This window comes from Myotis myotis, unplaced genomic scaffold (assembly GCF_014108235.1).
Source record: "Myotis myotis isolate mMyoMyo1 unplaced genomic scaffold, mMyoMyo1.p scaffold_m19_p_12, whole genome shotgun sequence".
NCBI lineage: Eukaryota > Metazoa > Chordata > Mammalia > Chiroptera > Vespertilionidae > Myotis > Myotis myotis.
In genome coordinates, this window is record NW_023416316.1 from 65,483,544 (window position 1) to 65,502,772 (window position 19,229).

General features: G+C 40.5%; 1 protein-coding gene across 4 annotated transcripts in view; it reads left to right on the top strand.

Annotated features, from left to right (window-relative positions):
- IFT74 (intraflagellar transport 74) overlaps window positions 1-19,229 on the top strand; it is an 83,201-nt gene that overhangs the window by 55,646 nt on the left and 8,326 nt on the right. For all 4 annotated transcript variants that reach the window (XM_036331294.1, XM_036331296.1, XM_036331295.1 and 1 more), the window contains 2 exons: window positions 17,263-17,426; window positions 18,170-18,295. In XM_036331294.1, the coding sequence (XP_036187187.1) occupies window positions 17,263-17,426; window positions 18,170-18,295 (290 nt within the window). The remainder of the gene's footprint in view (window positions 1-17,262; window positions 17,427-18,169; window positions 18,296-19,229) is intronic.

A 19,229-nucleotide genomic window follows, 5' to 3' on the forward strand; every position in this document is an offset into this window, starting at 1 on the left:
TATGCTAATTGACCCTCACACAGTCGTAAAGATGGCGACGCCCACAGCCAATAAAGAGGGAATATGCTAATTGACTGCCACATCCTCGAAAATAGCAGCACCCACAGCCAATAAGGAGGGAATATGCTAATTGACTGCCACACCCTCAAAAATAGCGGCGCCCACAACCAATAAGGAGGGAATATGCTAATTGACTGCCACACCCTCAAAGATGGCAGCGCCCAGTCCCCTCAGCCCCACCGGGCAGCAGGCGTGTGGCAAGTCCGGGCCTGCTGGGCTCTGTGTGCCTGCTTCTGGAGTTTCCCAGTCCCCTCAGCCCCCCAGCCACCCAGGGCCACCCAAGGCACAGGTAACCAGGGCCGACCAAGGTTTGTGCTGCCAGCAGTGGCAGCAGCAGAGGTGTGATGGGGCATCACCTTCCCCTGATCGCTGGGTCACCTCGCACCCCTGAGGGCTCCCAGACTGTGAGAGGGGGCAGGCCGGGCTGAGGGATCCCCCCTCCAGTGCATAAATTTTCATGCATCAGGCCTCTAGTCCTATATAATAAAGATCTAATATGCAAATGGTCATCACACCTTCATGCCATCACGCCGGAACAGCTCAGACACTCAACACTGGGGAGAGAAGAATGGAGACCAGCAGGCACAAATGAGATTGTGAGAGAGGAATGAGGGCCAGCCAGGCACAAATGAGCTCACAAGAGAGGAATGGGGACCAGCCAGGCTGTGGCCTGGGAGAGGGACAAGCTGCCTGCCCTGCAGTCCTGGGTGCCAGCGGCTGCACCTGCACCTGCGGCCCGGGAGAGGGATAAGCCACATGCTCCGCGTCCCGAGCCCCTGCGGCTGCGGCCTGAGCAAAACTGCCCACCCACGGTCCCCTGTGGTTGCGGCCAGCCCTAGCGAAGCTGGCTTGGGACCTGGGTGTCTGCGGCCGGCCAGAGGGAGGGAAGCCCAGGTCCCGGGTGCCTGCAACTGGACGGAGGAGGGAATCCTGGGTCCCAGGTGTGGGGCAAGGCAGAGGTGGTTTGGGGCGATCAGGCCAGCAGGGGAGCAGTTAGGGGCAATCAGGCCGGTAGGGGAGCAGTTAGGAGCGATCAGGCAGGCTGGCAGAGGTGGTTAGGAGTGATCAGGCAGGCAGAGCTGGTTAAGGGCGGTTAGGAAGTCAGGCAGAGGGGTTAGGGGTGATCAGGCAGGCCAGCAGGCAAGCAGTTAGGAGCCAGTGGTCCCAGATTGTGAGAGGCAGTCAGACATCCCCCAAGGGGTCCGGGATTGGAGAGGGTGCAGGCCAGGCTAAGGGACCCCCCCCCCCAATGCACAAATTTTGTGCACCAGGCCTCTAGTCAGTATATAAAAGTGATCTGTTAGATTTTATAGTCACAGTCCATCTAACTTTGTATTAGACACATTCCAATGCTCAAAAACCATATGTGGCCGAGGCCGGTTTGGCTCAGTGGATGGAGCGTCGGTCTGCGGACTGGGGGGTCCCGGGTTCGATTCCGGTCGGGGGCATGTGCTTGGGTTGCGGGCACATCCCCAGTGGGAGATGTGCAGAAGGCGGCTGATCGATGTTTCTCTCTCATCGATGTTTCTAGCTCTCTATCTCTCTCTCCCTTCCACACTGTAAAAACAAAACAACAAAAAAAAACCATATGTGACTACTGATTGTCATTTGGATAGTACAGGCAGAGGTTAGAAACAAATATGCAGCCCTAGCCTGTTTGGCTCAGTGAGTAGAGTGTCGGCCTGTGGACTGAAGAGTACTGGGATGGATTTTGGCCAAGGGCACATGCCTGGGTTGTGGGCTCAATCCCCTGTGTGGGGCATGTAGGAGGCAGCCAATCAGTGATTCTACCTCATCATTGATATTTCTCTCTCTCTCTCCCTCTCCCTTCCTCTCTGAAATCAATAAAAATATACTGGGGGAAAAAATGGAAAGAAACAAATATGCAAAATTGATCTTAAAGAGCCCAAGATAAAGTCATATAAAAATTTGCTTAAGCCCTAACCGGTTTGGCTCCGTGGATAGAGTGTCAGCCTGCGGACTCAAGGGTCCCAGGTTCGATTCTGGTCAAGGGCATGTACCTAGGTTGCAGGCACATCCCCAGTAGGGGGTGTGCAAGAGGCCGCTGATCAATGTTTCTCTCTCATCGATGTTTCTAACTGTCCCTCTCCCTTCCTCTCTGTAAAAAAATCAATAAAATATATTTAAAAATATATTTTTGCTTAAATCTTTGGGTTTTGAACGAGTGGATTCTAACTACAGGTGTTCTTTGTGCTAACGTGTGGTAACTTTGAATTAGAAGTTCTCCAAGAAGAATGATGGAATGAAAATGCTTAGGATAATTGAGAATATACATAAAAGATGGGTATACAGTAGTCTCTTGATACCAGTATTCTTCATGGTGTTTTCTTGAGTGGCTGTCTAACTTTCCTGCCTGCAGAAGGGAAGGGGACGCTACCACCTCTTGCCATCAAATGTGACTCTTCCCTAGGTTTCTTTTTCTTTCTTTCCTTCTTTCTTTTTTTTCCCCAAAGCCATTGTAAATGGGATCAATTTTATTGGTGTATTAAAATGCAACTGATTTCTGGATGTTTCTTTTGTATCCTGGTACTTTACTGAATTCATTTATCAGTTTTATTAGTTGTTTTTTTTTTTTTTAGTGGCATCTTTATGGTTCTCTATATACAGTATCATGTCATCTACCAATAATGACAGTTTGACTTCTTTCTTTCCAATTTAAATGTGGCTAGGACTTTCATTACTATGTTGAATAAGAGTGGTGAAAGCAGACATCCCTGTCTCTTATTTCCAATCTTAAGGGAAATGCTTTTAGTTTTTGCCCATTGAATATGAATTTGGCCATGGGTTTGTCATATATTGCTTTTATTACATTGAGGCATGTTTCCTCTATTCCCACTCTGCTGAAAGTTTTTCTTATGAATGGGTGCTGGGTTTTATTAAATGCTTCTTCTGAATATATTGATATGATCATGTGGTTTTTATCCTTCATTTTGTTTATGTAGTATATCACTTTTATTCATTTGTGGATATTGTACAAACCTTGCATCCCTGGAATGAATCCCACTTGTTCATGGTGTATAATCTTTTTAATATATTGCTGGATCTGATTTGCTAATATTTTGTTAAGGATTTTAGCATCTATGTTCATCAGAGATATTGGCCTGTGATTTTCTTTGCTTGTAGTATCCTTATGTAGTTTTGGAATTAGGATAATTCTGGCTTCTTAAAATGAGCTTAGGAATCTTACCTCTTCTTAAATTTTTTTTTGGAATAGTTTGAGAAGCATAGGTGTTAGTGCTTCTTTGAATGTTCAGTAAAATTCACCTGTGAAATCATCTGGTTCAGGACTTCTGTTTATTGGGAGTTTTTTGATTACTGCTTCAATTTCAGTAGTGGTAATATGTCTATTCATATTCTGTGATCCTTCTTGATTCAGTTTTGGAAGATAGTATGTTTCTAGGAATTTATCCATTTCTTCTAGATTGCCCAATTTGTTGGCATATAGTTATTCATGAGATTTTCTTACAGTCCTTTGTATTTTTTGGTGTTAGTTCTTCTCTTTCATTTCTGATTTTATTTATTCAGGTCTTCTCTCTTTTTTTCTTGATGAGTCTGATTAGAGGTTTGTCAATCTAATTTATCTTTTCAGGGAACCAGCTTTTGGTATCATTGATCTTTGGGTTGTTTTTTTAAAGAATCTATTTCATTTATTTCTGCTGTGATCTTTATTATTTCCTTCCTCCTATTCACTTTGGGTTTTGTTTGTCTTTTTCCTGTTTCTCTAAGTGTAGAGTTAGATTTTTTTTTATTTGAGATTTTTTCATGTTTCTTGAGGTAGGTCTATCATGCAATGGATTTCCATCTTAGGATTCCTTTTGCTATGTCCCATAGGTTTTGGGTTGTTATGTTCTCATTTTCATTTGTTTCAAGGTATCTTTTGATTTCGTCCTTGATCTCATTGTTAACCCAGTCACTGTTTGGTACTGTGGTATTTAGCCTCCATGTCTTTGTGTGTTTTTCTGTTGTTGTTTCTTGTGATTGATTTCTAGTTTCATACCATTGTGATCAGCAAGGATGCTTAATATAATTTCAATCTTCTTAAATTTATTGAGATTTGTTTTGTGTTCTAACATGTGGTCTGTCTTACAAAATGTTCCATATGTATTTGAAAAAATGTATATTCTGCTTTGAAATGCTCTGCTGCTTTGAAATGCTCTGATTAAACTATCTGATGTAGTGCATCATTTAATGCCATTGTTTCCTTATTGATTTTCTGTCCGGAGCATCTATCCATTGATGTCAGTGAGGTGTTAAAATTCCCTAGTATGACTGTATTACTGTCAGTCTCACCCTTTATGACCATCAGGATTTTCCTTACATATTTAAGTGGTCCTATGCTGGGTACCTAAATGTTTACATGGGTTATATCCTTTTGTTGGGTTGCTCCCTTTGTTGTTCTTTAGTGTGCTTCTTTGTCTCTTACTATAGCCTTTGTTTTAAAGTTTATTAGATAGGATCTAATAATAGACAAACATGGTAATTAACCGTACCTCTGCTACGCTTCCCGTTGGCTAATCAGGGCGATATGCAAATTAACTTCCAACCAAGATGGCGCCTGGCAGCCAGCCAGGAAGCGAATATGAGGCTTGGTTGCTCCGGTGATGGAGGAAGCCAAGGTTCCCCGCCTGCTGCGGCCCAACTCTGAGCTGCACTCTAAGCAACAATGTTGCAATTGTAGAAGCTAAACAAACCCCAGATACCTGCTTTCAGCCAGCCGGCCTCGGAGCTGGAGCCGCAACAAAGTTTCAATTACAGAGGTAAATAAATCCCAGAATTAAAAAAAAAAGAAAAAAAAAGAGAGACTGGGCGCTTCAGTTGCAGGCTTGGCCCACCTGAAACAGCCCTCAGCCCCTCATCCAAGCTGGCCAGGCACCCCCGTGGGGAACCCCACCCTGAAGGGGGTGCAGGCAACCTGAAAACAGCCATCAGCCCCTCATCCAGGCTGGCCAGGCACCCCAGTGGGGACCCCAACCCTGAAGGGGGTGCGGGTAGCCTGAAAACAGCCATCAGCCCCTCACCCAGGCTGGCCAGGCACCCAGGCGGGACCCCCACCCTGATCTGGGACACCATTCAGGGCAAACCAGCCAGCCCCAACCCATGCACCAGGCCTCTATCCTATATAGTAAAAGGGTAATATGCAAACTGACCCTAACAGCAGAAAGACTGGGAATGACTGGTCACTATGACACACACTGACCACCAGGGGGCAGACGCTCAATGCAGGAGCTGCCCTCTGGTGGTCAGTGTGCTCTCACAGTGGGGAGCTCTGCTCAGCCACAAGCCAGGCTGATGGCTGCCAGTACAGTGGTGGTGGTGGGAGCCTCTCTTGCCTCCTCAGCAGCGCTAAGGATATCTGACTGCAGCTTAGGTCTGCTCCCAGCTGGGTGTCATGATGCCAGAGTGATGTCTGATTGCCAGCTTAGGCCCAATCCCCTGGAGAGCGGGCCTTAGCCAGCAGGTGGTCATCCCCCGAGGCATCCCAGAATGTGAGAGGGCACAGGCCGGGCTGAGGGACCTCTCCCCCCCCCACCCCCCCACCCCCGAGTGCACAAATTTTTGTGTACTGGGCCTCTAGTAGGATAATAAAAGAGAAATAAATTAGCTATCCCTCCACGCCCAAGCCATGCCCACCAGCCAATGAGGAGTGAGTATGAAAATTAAACCAACAAATATGGCGGGTAATTTGCATACACAGAGCAGAGTGGGAGAGCTGGCAACTTGGGGGGATGTGGCTCCTTAAGTTAGGGCAAACCCAGAGCATGGGGAGCACCAGGAATTCTGGGAATAGTAGTTTTGGTGGCAGCTCCAGGACCGGAAGCAGAAGCCCAGAGTGCAGGGAGCACCAGGAATGCTGGGAATCATAGTTCTGGTGGCAGACAGATCTCCTAGACCAGCGGTTCTCAACCTGTGTGTCGCGACCCCTTTGGCGGTCAAACGACCCTTTCATAGGGGTCACCTAAGACCATCCTGCATATCAGATATTTACATTAGGATTCATAACAGTAGCAACATTACAGTTATGAAGTAGCAACAAAAATAATTTTATGGTTGGGGATCACCACAACATGAGGAACTATTGCGGCAGTAGGAAGGTTGAGAACCACTGCTCTAGTGTCTAGGACAGTGGTTCTCAACCTTCTGCCCCTTTAAATACAGTTCCTCATGTTGTGACCCAACCATAAAATTATTTTCGTTGCTACTTCATAACTGTAATGTTGCTATTGTTATTTGTAATGTAAATATCTGATATGCAGGATGTATTTTCATTGTTACAAATTGAACATAATAAAAGCATAGTGATTAATCACAAAAACAATAGGTAATTATATATGTGTTTTCCGATGGTCTTAGGCAACCCCTGTGAAAGGGTCATTCGACCCCCAAAGGGGTCACGACCCACAGGTTGAGAACCACTGCACTAGAGCAAAGTGAGCCTGGAGCAAGTTACTGTTGCGGTTGGGAATGGAGGGAAAGCAAGGTGAGAGACAGAAGTAAAATCATAGTGTCTAGGAAAAATTAAAGGGAAGATATCCTAAAACTTCCAGGAAATCACCACCAATGGATCAAAGAAAAAAAAACGGCCTCTGTTATTCTGTGAGCAACAAACCAAACTGGGTTGGGGGTCTCAGACAATTCGCTCATATGATTGCAAAGTCAGACAGAAACTCCCAGATTGGAGAGGGCTTGACTGAGGGCTCCCAGATTAGAGAGGGTGCAGGTCGGGCTGAGGGACACCCCCTCCACCCCTCCAACCCCCCCCCCCCCCCAGTGCATGAATCTTTGTGCACCAGGCCCCTAGTAGGTAACTAACTTTCTTTCTCTTGTAGTTTTTAAGATTCTTTCTCTGTCTTTAAACTTTCCATTTTAATTATGATGGGTTTTGGTTTGTGCCTCTTTGCATTCGTCTTCTTGGATTCCCTGTATTCCTGGACTTGCATGTCTTTTTCCTTCACCCAGTTAGGGAAGTTTTCAGTCATAATCTCTTCAAATAAGTTCCCTGTCTCTTGCTCTCTCTCTTCTTCTTCTGGTACCCCTATGATGTGGATGTTGTTATACTTCATGTTCCAAAGGTCCCTTAAACTACACTCATTTTTATTTTATTTTTTTGTGGTTGATAATCCTCACCCGAGGATATTTTTCCCATTGATTTTTAGTTAGTGGAAGGGAGTGGGGAGAGACAAAGAGGGAGAGAAATATTGATGTGAGAAGAGAACATTGATTACCACTCGTATGTGCTCTCACCGGGGCTAGGGATTGAGCCTATAATTGAGGTAGTGCCTTTGACAGGAATCAAACCTGAGACCCTCTGTCCCCAGGCCAACACTCTAACCCAGGGGTGGGCAAACTTTTTGACTCCAGGGCCACAATGGGTTCTTAAACTGGACCAGAGGGCCGGAACAAAAGCATGGATGGAGTGTTTGTGTGAACTAATATAAATTCAAAGTAAACATCATTACATAAAAGGGTACGGTCTTCTTTTTTTTTTTAGTTTTATTCATTTCAAACTGGCCGGATCCGGCCCGCGGGCCATAGTTTGCCCACGGCTGCTCTAACCACTAAGCAAAACCAGCCAGGGCTTCCCTCATTTAAAGAAGATGTGTGTGTGTGTGTGTGTGTGTGTGTGTGTGTGTGTGTGTGTGTTTTGCTGCTCTGATTGGATGTTTTTTGCTACATTGTCTTCTAAATCATTGAATTGATCCTCTGCTTCATCTAACCTACTGTATACCTCTGCCACGCCCTGAGTCTGCCCGAATCTCCTTCAGAGCCTTCCAAGAAAGGCTGCACTGTGGGCCCAAGCTGGCCACAGCCAGCTGACTCCTCCACAGGGCACTAGTTTGGCAGGGCAGGGCCACAGGGAGCTGGGAAGGTGGACCTAATGTATTCCCTCAGGGTGATGCCGAATGGGTGGGAGTGCTCGACTGGGAAAGATGTCATCTGAGGGAATTGTGGGACATTTCCTGAACTCAGTACAGGAGACAAACTTAGAGAGGCAGAGCACTAGTTTGGCAGCTGTCGTCCAGCCCTCTCCCTGTATGACTCTCTTCTGCTCTGAGCCACCGTCTCTCTGCCAGAACTCGGGATGAGTGCCCGCAACTGAGATTTTGTGTTCTCACCCTTTGAGAGGGCACTTGTTTTCTACCAGACTCCTGTCTCTTCCTGGTGGACAGACTCTCCACTGATTTTCACATCCAGATGTTATGTGGGCACCTGTTCTCAACTCGAGACCCCTCACTTCTCAAAAAGTACTTTTGCAGCTGAGAGATCCCTGTGGATTCTCTACTGCCACATGTGGGTGCAGGGCTAGCACCATTTTGTGTCTCCACCCTTCCTTTTACTCTGGATGTGGCTTCTTCTGTAATCCTTGGTTATAAGACTTCTGTTTAGCTAGTCTTCATTTGGTTATTCAGGTTGATTTTTTCCGTAATTTAGTTGTCATTTGCATTTGGTCCTGGGAGGAGGTGAGTATACCTTTTCCCTACTCCACCACTATCTTGTATCCCTATCACCTCTGTATCTTCAGTGGGGAGGTGGCTATCCAGACCTTATGCTTATTTCATGTTGTGGTGTTTGTTTCTCATTGTTAAGGATTGAGAATATATATATGTTTGGATACCAGTAGAGGACCTATATTCTCTGCTCAGGGGTTCCCATTTCTAGACAGACAAGCAGTATGTTGCTGACTGTGGCCCCACATGGCAGCCTCAGACCAATTGGACTCCACCTGACCTGACTTTGAATGAGATGACAACTCTCTCCTCCCCACAGAGCGAGCCCCACTCTATTTAATTTTTTTTTAGATATCACCTCAAGAAGATAAGACATTTGTAAGACCCACTACACAGGTGACTATCATGAGTAGCTTAATGGCTATCTCTCCGGCTCTGCCTCTCTAAGTTTGTCTCTCTCTGTCACACACAGACTCAATCTCACATGTGTATGCCTGCCTACTGAAATCACATTTATGTGTTCTAACAACACAGATCCTGGACAGTTGGTCTATGTGTCTCATGTAAGAGGACCTATGAGGGAGCCCTTGTACATTGTTGGTGGGATACAGACTGGTGCAGCCACTATAGAAAACAGCATGTCATTTCCTCAAAAAATTAAAAATGAAACTGCCTCATGACCTAGCGAGTCCACTTCTAGAAATATATCCAAAGAAACCTGAAATATTAAATTGAAAGAATATATGCACCCCTATGTTCATTGCAGTGTTACTTACAGTGGCCAAGATTTGGACGCAGCCCAAATGCATATCAGTAGATGAGTAGATAAAAAAGCTGTGGTACATTTACACAATGGAATACTACTGGGCTTTAAAAAAGAAGAAAATCTTATCTTTTGTAACAGTGTGATAGACCTGGAGAATATTATGCTACTTGAAATAAGCCAGTCAGAAAAAGACAAATACCATATGGTTTCATCCATATGTGGAATCTAATGAACAAAATAAACAAAATAGAAACCATACTGATAGATACAGAGAACAGTTAGCTGTCAGAGGGGAGGGTGTTTGGATACAGGGTGTAAAATGTGAAAGTATTATGTAAAATAACACACCCACCTCATAAACACAACAGTATGGTGATTACAGATTACCAGCCGGAAAGGGGTTGAGGGGATATAGAAGAGACTAAAGGGGGATAAATGGTGATGGAAGGAGACTTGACTTTGGATGGTGAACACACAATACAATGTACAGATGATGTATCATAGAATTGTACATTTGAGACATATTATTAACCAATGTCACCGTAATAAATTCAATAATATTTTTTTTAAAGTTTGAGAAACACTGGTGTGTTGCATGAGTAAAGAGGCAAGGTACCTGTCAGCAATCATTTTTATTTATATTTTTGGAAAGGAAACTCCAGGGAATAAACAAATGCACTGATGGCAGAATATTTGAGAAACATTTCCCCAGGTCAAAGCGGTTCCTTCTGAGATTTTGCCACTGTGTACACAACTGCTTGGTAAACTTTGCAACTTCATAGCATATCAGAAGGAACTAGTCTGCATCCTCTTCCTGTCTCTTCCCTTGGAGAAGCCTTTAGCTTTTCATGAGGACTTGCTGTTACAGGAAGATAAACTTTACCCTATACCAACCACCATTTTCTCCCTTTTGCTAGGAAAAGCAGTTTGTGTAGCTCCAAAATATTTCCTTAATATATCTTCAGATTAAATTTATAGTTAGATTTACATAACTGTTTTCACCCAACAGTCAAAATATACAAGCTAAGTACATTTCCTATTCAGAGCATTGAAACCATAAGCCTAAGTGTCTTTGTTAGCACTTTAATTCTCATCTGAACTCTTTTTGACCTTAGAGATAAGAAACCACCTAAACAAAACCCTGTCAACAACATTTAAGTCCATATACATATATATGTTTTTTAGTAACATGTGCCAATATGGTTGAGTCATAGACTCTTAAAGCAACAAAAAATGTTTAAGCTTAGTTATACCAACTTAAAATAAATTCGGTTGCTAAGAGCCTTCTTTCTTAAATCAATGTCTTTTGAAGCATTTTTTTTTTTTTTTTACTATTTGATATTTTAAACTCTCTGTGATAATTGTTACACTTGTGATTAGAGTCACCCAGTTTTTGAACCTGAGATTTTTATTAGAATGTCACCTTCCTGGTATATTTTTAATCAAATAATCTCTTTGGTTTATTAGATAGAAGGAAAGGTTTGCATTTGACTTCTTTTTATTAGAAAATCTGTAAAGATAATAGCACTTAATTGCAAGTACATTTTGGTAACTCTTATATGAAGAAACCGACTAACTTAATCTTTGCGTGCCTACATATTAGGGAGACATAGAAGGAGATTGAGTGCCAGGCATACCTTGCTTTATTGTGCTTTGTTTTACTGCACTTCACAGATACTGTGTTTTTATCGACATCTAGGCAAGATCCTCGACCAAAATAATGATTACGACTCACTGAAGACACAGATGGTGGTTAGCTTTTTTAAGTAATAAAATATTTTTAGTTAAGGTATGAACATTGTTTTTTTTTAGATATAATGCTACTGTACACTTAATAGACTACAGTATAGTATAAACATAACTTTTGTATGTCCTGAGAAACCAAAATAATTGTGTAACTCATTGTGATATTTGCTTTATTGCTGTGGTCTGGAACCAAACATGTAATATCTACAAGGTATGCCTGTATAAACTCTACCCAAATTCTGATCTGACTGCTGAGCTAGGTATGCATTGGGTAGACTTTAGGAGACCTAGGAAAAAGCAGCAGCTAAAAGTTGAAATACCTGATATGGAGATTTCAGATGCTGCCCATTCCAAAGGAGAAATGTTTAGAGTTTTAGTTCAGTGAAGTTCATTGCCCATTTATGATACAAGTCATTCTTGAAAGGAGCAGTGGAGTTTCTACAACATATCATTTAAAATGTCCATTATATTATAAAAACTTACTGAACATGTGAAGAAATAGGAAAATGTGAGTCAAGGGAAAAGCAGTCACTATACATTGAACCTGAGATAATCCAAATGTTGAAACGAAAAGGACTTTTTATAAATATATTTAAATACTTAAAGGAAAATAAAATAATAATAAGTGAACAGATAGAGCATCCCACAGAGAAATGAAATTAGCAAAAAAGAACCAAGTGAAAATTCTAGAATTGAAAATTTAAGTAAGTGAATAAAAATCACTCATTGACCTTAATTGAAGATTGAAGACAGCAGAAAAAAAAGTTGGTGAACTTGCAGATAAATCAATAGAAATTATGCAGTCTAAAGAAGAAATAAAAATGAATAGAGCCTAAATGATCTGTGGCACAATTTCAAACAATCTAACATAAATGTAATTGGTGTCCCAAAGAGAAAGAAAGGAAAGACAGAGAATGGGAGAGAAAAGATAGTAGAAGAAATAGTCTAAAAATTTCCCAAATTTTATGAAAAATTTAATTTTATTGATCTAAGAAGCTTATTGAATCTCAAACAGGATAAATATAAAAATCCTTCACCTAAGCACATCATAGTCAAACTGCTGAAATACAAAAACAAACAAAAAAACCAATGAAAGGAGCTATAGAAATATATATGGAAACAATACATTTCACTACAAGATTAAACTTTATCATTAAACATTAATTTTAATTTTGTAGTTTACTCTAAAAAAAGTTATCTCTAAAAAGTAAAAAAAATAAAGTTATCTCTATACTAATAATAGAGGAATATGCAAATTGTCTGGGATACTGTCACGCAACAACCAAACAGCAGGCTGCGTGGGGCAACCAGGCCGGCGGGGGTGGGGAGAGAGTGAGGGGTGACCAGGCTGGCAGCGGGGGGCAGTTGGGGATGACCAGGCCAGCAGGGGGGCATTAGGGGCAATCAGGCTGGCAGTCAGAGGCGGTAGGGGCAATCAAGCAGGCAGGCAGGCAGGTGAGCAGTTAGGAGCCAGCAGTCCCGTATTGAAAGGGATGCCCAACTGCCGGTTTAGGCCCGATCCTGGCCTAAACCAGCATTCGGACATCCCCCGAGGGGTCCCAGATTGGAGAGGGTGCAAGCTGGGTTGAGGGGACCCCACCCACACGTGCACGAATTTTGTGCACCAGGCCTCTAGTTTTAATATAAAAATCATTTATCCTGAAATCTATACATAATAAAAATATGTTTACATTTGACTTTGACACTGTAAAAATATCATCATTATTTTTCTGAGGGCACTTGTATTCCTACTTTAAAATAGAGGAAAAGTGAAGGCAAAATGTTCTAAGATGAAAATGTATTACTACTGTATACCTCTGTACAATAAGTAGCTATTGGATGTATAGGATTATTAACATGTGTAACTGAGCACACAAGAGAAAGGAAATTGGCAAGGCATGTTTGAATTCAGATTTCTTCATCTGAATATGCACGACAGGTATTTCATTTCCATATTAGTATCCATTTTTGAGTTAGCTCTAATCAGATTTTACTTTGATATAAGGAAAGCCAAACAAAGAATGATGCCTTGAGGAAAGAAGCATGAAGTAGCAAGAAGACCTTGTGTTTGTTTTTCTCTTCCCATACCTCAGTGTTGCTCATAGAAGCATCTTTTTTTTTTTTTAATCATAAAGTAGTATTTCACCCTGGCTGGTATGGTTCAGTGATTAGAGTGTCGGCCCACACTCAAGGGCATGTACCTAGGTTGCAGGTTCGATCCCCAGCCCCGGTCAGGGTACATGTGGGAGGCAATCAGTTGATGTGTCTCTCTCACATCTGTATTTCTTTCTCTCCTCCCCCTTGCCCACTTCCACTCTCTAGAAACCAATGGCATAAAATATCTTCAGGTGAAGATAACAAAACAAACAAAAAAATGAACCTTTGATAAAGATGATAACATCATTGAGCACCAAAGCCTTGACTGGTTGTGTGACCTTACATAAACTACCTTTCTAAGCTTCAGTTTCCTCATATAACGTTTACCCCCTAGGTCTATTATGAAAAGTAAGTCAGATAGCAGGTAAAGCCAGGCACATTTTAGGGACTCCATAATACTGGTTCTCTCTTATACTTTTCTCTCCCTTTAAAAAGGGACTTTTAAAACCAGAATCAAAAAGTTAAGTTTTGACATAGAAGGTAGGTATATAATTTTATTAGAATTGAATATTTAAAAAAATATTTTCTGATTATATAGTTCATATTTATTATAGAGGATTTAGGAGATATAGAAAAGCATAAATAAAATAATATAATATTTCTAGCCATAACCGGTTTTGCTCAGTGGATAGAGCGTTGGCCTGCGGACTGAAAGGTCCCAGGTTCGATTCCGGTCAAGAGCATGTACCTTGGTTGAGGGCACATCTCCAGTAGGAGGTGTGCAGGAGGCAGCTGATCGATGTTTCTCTATCTCTCTCCCTTCCTCTCTGTAAAAAATCAATAAAATATATATTTAAAAAAATATTTCTACTCCCATTGTCAAGAGTTTATTACTATTAGAAATTTGGTATTTATCTCCAGTCTTTTTTCTATATTTTATCCCCTGTTTAAAAAAAGAAAAAGCCTTTCCCAAGTGTTCTCTGCCTAGCTACCATCACTCCCTTTCACAGGCTTCACAACCAGATTTCGTAAAGCCTTGCTCTCACTCTTGGACCTGTTTCTTTCTAAGAAATTTATTCTCAACAGATACATCAAAGTCTTCCCAGTCAGTAAATCCAACACATATTTTGCAACCTTTTCTTTTTTAAATCCCTAAGTAGTATTATGTACTACAAACTACTTCTTCATGAAATGTCTTTCTCCTAAAGCTTCTGATTCTCCTCTTTGGTCATTTCTTATTCTTTTTTATAGGATTCTTCATGTCAATTTATTTGTATAAGTTCTGTCATGAATCCTTTTCTCTTAATGATTTCAACCATTTCCATAGCTTCAGTTATCTCTATGTTGGTGATTTCAAAATCTGTGTCTTCAAACTTCAACAGGCCTATACATGGACATGTTACTTTTGGGATGTTTCTGAGGTATCCCAAATGCAATATATTTTAAATTGACTTCCACCCATCATTTCACTCCATTCCCCAAACAAAAGTTTGTGTCTCTCTCTGCCTACCCCACCATCTACTCATTTACTCAAGTTGAATTGAATTCTGCATTGATTCCTTGCTCAACCACTGTGTCCAATTATTTCATTAATCCCAAATACTGGTACCTAATATGTTTTGAGTCCCCTGAGATCTCTCCTGCATTATTTTCTCATTTATTTCCATCTGCTATAACTGTATATTTCAGATATGTAGTCCTATGCTTTGTTTATTGCTATATCCTCCAGGCCTAGAAGTTTGCCTGGCACATAGAAAGCATTTAATAAATATTGTTTAATAAAAAATTCCTAATCTTATACCAGTCTAAGACTTCTTGTCTAGATTGCTGGACCAACACTTAACCAGTTGTTCTGCACATAGTTATGTTATTTTAATTAATTGTCCACATTGCAAGCAGAGTTAACTTTCTAAAATTTAATTATGCCACACTCTGATTTAAAACTCATTGAGGATTTGCCTTCCTGGCCCTTAGAATAAAGTACTAGTGCCCTATCTTGACTTAAAAACCCCTTCTGGAACTGAAGTCCGTCTAATTTTTCACTTTTATCTCCTACCACCACCCACTTCAAACTCTGAGTTCTAGTCACATGGAACTTTATTATTTACTCAAAGATACCATGCTTTCTTACCGCTGGACATTGCATGTGTTGAATGTTTTCTCTGGAATACTTTTACATTCTCTTTTGTTTGATTGATTCCCAATCCTTAAGGCCTCAGTTAAAAAGGATGATTTTTGAGAACTCTTTATTATTAGTTTTTTTTTTGTCAATCCTCACCCAAGGATATTTTTTCCTTTTTTTATTTTTTATTTTTTTAGAAAGAATGAAAGGGAAAGAGGGAGTTGGGGGGGGGGGCAGTAGAGAAAAAGAGAGAGAGAAACATCTATGTGAGAGAGACACATTGATTGGTTGATTCCCACATGTACCCCTGATGGGGCTGGGGTTGAACCTGCAACCCAGGTACATCCCTTGACCAGGAATCAAACCTGTGACCCTTTGATTGTGGGCTAGTGCTCTAACCTCTGAGCACTACCCAGGGCTTGGAGAGCTCTTTTGCCTATGCTCTTATGGTACCCTGTATAACTCTCTACAGAAGTCTCCCTTTATCTGTAATTTTGCTTTCCATGGTTCTGGTTACCTGGGGTAAACTGTGGTCCAAAATATTAAATGCAAAATTCCAGAAATAAACACTTCTTATGTTTTAAATTTCACACCCTTCTAAGTAGTGTGATGAAATCTTGCACTATCTTTCATCCTGCCTGGGACATGAGTCATCCCTTTGTCCAGCATATCCACCCTGTATTATGCTACCTGCTCATTAGTCATTAGCCATTTTATTATCAGATCAAATGTCTTGGTATGGCAATGCTCGTGTTCAAATAAACCTTATTTTATTGTTATAAGCATTCTATTTTATTATTAGTTTTTATTTATAACTTAAATTCTAAATTAATTTATAAATTAAACTTTATCATAGGTATGTATGTATGTGTGAGAAAAAAAAACATAGTATATATAGGTTTCTGTATGATCCAAGGTTTCAGTATATACCCACAGGGAGTCTTGGAATATATTCCCCACGGATAAGGAAGGATTCCTGTAGTTATCCAGTTTAATGTACATGCTTATTTTATTGCCTGGTTCCACTTCTAGAATATAGCTCCTTGAGCACAAGTAATGTCTCTATTTGATTTCCTCTATATCCTCAGCAGGGGGCACATGGTAGGTGCTCAATACTTTTGAAACAAAGAATGAGACACACACATGAACAGATGTGTAGTCAATCCTCATTATTCATGGATTCTATATTTACGAATTTACCTACTCACTAAAATGAATGTGTAATCCCAAAATCAACACTTATAACCCTTTCATGGTCATTTGTGCCATGTGTAGACTGGTGAAAATTTTGAATTGTCTGACATGAGCATTTCAAGTGGAGGCAAAATAAGGCAAGAACTTGCTGTAGTTCTCATACTGTAAACCTGTCCTTGCTGTGGTATAATTAGCGCCACTTTCCCCACATTTTGTGGTGATTTTTGCTATTCAAAATGCCCCCCACGCATAGTGCGTAAGAAGTGTTGGCTAGTGTTCCTGAGCACAAGAAGGCTGTGATGTGCTATGCTTTATGGAGATAAGCTTTTTTCAGACATAAGTTGGCCCGATCCCCATGGGGTCCCTCAGCCTGGCCTGCGTGGTTCGGACCGAAACCGGCTTTCCAACATCACCCGAGGAGTCCTGGATTGTGAGAGGGCACAGGCCAGGCCGAGGGACCCCACTGATGCACAAATCTGTGCACTGGGCCTCTAGTTTAAAATAATGACTCTTTATCTCATATGTTATAATATTAAGAAAAGAACTGTCTCTTTTTGTGTGTTCATATGAGCATGGAAACAAGTATAGCTAATACGCATTTTTCATCAGGTTACGTTGATTACCTGGGAGATGCGTATATTTTTTCTTAATTTATCTTTGTATTGTCTAACTGATTGCAATGAATATGTTTTTGGGTTTTTTTGCCAATACTCTTATAAAACATGATTTTTAATAGTTGCCTTGCATTTCCTTTTGTGAAAGAAATAAAGTTTTGATTAATTATGAACTTGAATTTTCCCATGTTTCAGACAGTCAACGCCTACAGTTGGATCTACAGAAAATGGAGCTTCTGGAAAGTAAGATGACTGAGGAGCAACATTCTCTAAAAAGCAAAATTAAGCAAATGATGATTGATCTGGAGACATTTAATGATTTGCCAGCTTTAAAAGCATCAGGTGAAGAAAAGAAAAAGGTAAATAGTATTACAAAATTATTCAAATTGTTTTTTATTTATCAAACCTAATATATATTATTTTCAGTTGATTATTTGATGTGTATTAAGAAAAAATAAAGATGTTTACACATATAGTAGGAGATTAGAGTGATTTAAGTTTTTTATTTTTAAATATACTTATTGATTTCAGAGAGGAAAGGAGAGGGAGAGACAGAAACATCAATAATGAGAGAGAATTATTGATCAGCTGCCTTCTGCTCTCCCCCTACTGGGGATCAAGCCCGCAACCCGGGCATGTGCCCTGACTGGGAATTGAACTGTGACCTACTGGTTCATAGGTCAACGTTTAGTCACTGAGCCACACCAACCTGGCTGGTGTGATTTAACTTTTAAACCAAAGGCACAAATTGAAAAGCAAGGGATAGAGCATTTCAACAAATATGAATTTTGTTAAATGCAGATTTGATTATGGTATTTCCCTGTTTAAGACTTGTCAGTGGTTTTTTTTTATTGCATTTTGCATTAATGTAAATTTGGTGGGGCAGGAATAGATATGGAAGCCTTAAGAGAGTTATTAAAATAGTTAATATTAATTTAGCTTGTTATAGTTCAAAGGATGTTTTTACAAACAGTTTTAAAGTAATTATAGCCTTGGTAGAATTTTGTCAGAATATCATTGAAAGTATTTGTCAAATTCAATTTATATTGGCTTATGAGATATTGCCAAAGCCTGTTATTTACTTCTATTTGGATCTACCTAGAAATTACATCAGGAGAGAACAGTGTTATCAACCCGCAGAAATGCCTTTAAGAAAATAACAGAGAAGCTAACCACAGAATATGAGACACTAAAAGCACACTTGCAAGAAAATGAGACACATTCTCAGGTAAAAAAACAACAACAAACTTTGCAGTTAATTTTGATTGTAGACTATCTGTCCTGTTCTCTTAATATTCTCACCTCAAAATGATCCTTTCCTTTTTTCCCCATCTTTTTATTTACCTTCCAAATTTTCTGGCTTTGTAGATATCCAGATAACCTCCACTCAGAATGAATTTACTCCTGCTTTTCTGTCTTCTATAAACCTATATTGAAGGCCTTCTTTATGCTAGGCACTGTTCAGGGCACAGCCATTGGGATAATAGTTTTATTTTTATTTTTTGTATTGATTTCAGAGAGGAAGGGAATGGGAGAGAGAGAGATAGAAACATCAATGATGAGAGAGAATCATTGATCAGCTGCCTCCTGCACATCCCGTACTGGGGATCAAGCCCACAACCCAGTCATGTGCCCTGACCGGGAATCAAACTTTGACCTCCTGGTTCGTAGGTCAACGCTCAACCACTCAGCCTCACCAGCTGGTTAGGATAATAGTTTAAAAATTTTTCGAAAGTAAAGCATTTTTAATGCAGAAACTTTGCTAACTCATAAAATCTATAAATAAAGAAAATAAAACCTGATTACTAATATTCCACCATCCAGAAGAGGTAATTTTTTGTCATTTTTGTGTGGGTCCTTCTAGTCTATATGTGTATATGTACACATTTATTTATACATACACATATATGTACACATTTATTTCTATATACCTATAGAAATGCTATCATTTTGTACATGTTATTTAGAAATTTATTTTTATTTTTTAAATTAAATTTATTGGGGTGACATTGGTTAATAAAATTACATAGGTTTCAAATATATAATTTTATGATATATCATCTGTATTGTGTGCCCACCACCCAAAGTTAAATCTTCTGTCACCATATATTTGACCCATTTACCCTTTATTGCCCTCTACCCCTCTTCCCACTGGTAACCAC